This window comes from Volvox carteri, assembly GCF_000143455.1.
Source record: "Volvox carteri f. nagariensis unplaced genomic scaffold VOLCAscaffold_260, whole genome shotgun sequence".
Lineage (NCBI taxonomy): Eukaryota > Viridiplantae > Chlorophyta > Chlorophyceae > Chlamydomonadales > Volvocaceae > Volvox > Volvox carteri.
Genome location: NW_003307794.1, coordinates 4253 through 5231, shown reverse-complemented (window position 1 = coordinate 5231; position 979 = coordinate 4253). Strand labels below are relative to the sequence as shown.

The following is a 979-nucleotide window of genomic DNA, read 5'->3' as shown; positions in this document are numbered from 1 at the left end:
ATCGTCCTCCAGTTTTATGTCCAGGATGGAGATTGTGGGTTTCAGTCCCTAACTTCCCCCATGTTTTGGTGAACCCTCATCCATTGCATCCACGCCAGCTTCTGCAAAGTCAGTGGCTTTGCGGGATTGGGCGGCCACCATCAGAATCCAATAGAATCTGCCAGATCAACCACAAGCATCAAGTCTACTCCTTACCGGCTCCACAGATCACTCACTATAACCAGATGCAGCTGCTGTGGGTGGGAGGCCCGAAGCTGGTGGTCTACTGGCCATGGGGAGCATGCCTGTGAGGAGGGGGTCACAGCAGTGTGAAGGAGTGTGAAGTCCGTGTGAAGTCGGTGTCCCCACAAAACCCTAAAACCCTAATTGCATGTAGTACATAAGAGTGCCACAGCCGGTTTGCACAGTCTCAGGACCCTCGCCCGCTTACCAGCATATGCAAGCAACACTTGATGGCACTGAATGCGTGCCTAGGCATGAAGGACCACTAAGGCATGGAAATCCTTGTACATTCTTTCTTCCCTAAAATAGTGAATCCCTGTCGACTACCTATACGTGCCAACCTCGTACATATAATGTAGTACATACAAGGTTAACATAACATATATATAGATAGATGTATATATATAACATACTAACATAAATAACAGTACTCATGGGTATGGGTAGGTGGGCAAACAGAGTGGTGGAAGTTGTGTGCAGCACCAATCCCAATGGCATTGTGATGTGTTAATGTTAACTTACATCTGGACATTTTCTGCCCGGTTTGCTCAGTCGGTAGAGCGCAAAGCTCTTAACCTTGTGGTCGTGGGTTCGAGCCCCACATTGGGCGAGAATGTCCCGTATGTGTGTGAAAGGGACATCAGTAGACCAGTGCCCTGCACCTAATGTAACTATTATGCAGGCTTAGACATTCATTCATTCCTGACCCCCTTCTCATAATATGTCCTCGTCATGGTGCTGAATTTCTGACTGTATT

At 47.7% G+C, this 979-nt stretch overlaps 1 protein-coding gene across 1 annotated transcript in view; it reads right to left on the bottom strand.

Moving 5' to 3' along the window:
* VOLCADRAFT_71250 (uncharacterized protein) overlaps nucleotides 1–979 on the bottom strand; it is a gene marked incomplete at both ends in the record, with an annotated part of 7377 nt that overhangs the window by 4240 nt on the left and 2158 nt on the right. The window contains one exon of the mRNA XM_002959451.1: nucleotides 571–634. Coding sequence (XP_002959497.1) covers nucleotides 571–634 — 64 coding nt within the window. The remainder of the gene's footprint in view (nucleotides 1–570; nucleotides 635–979) is intronic.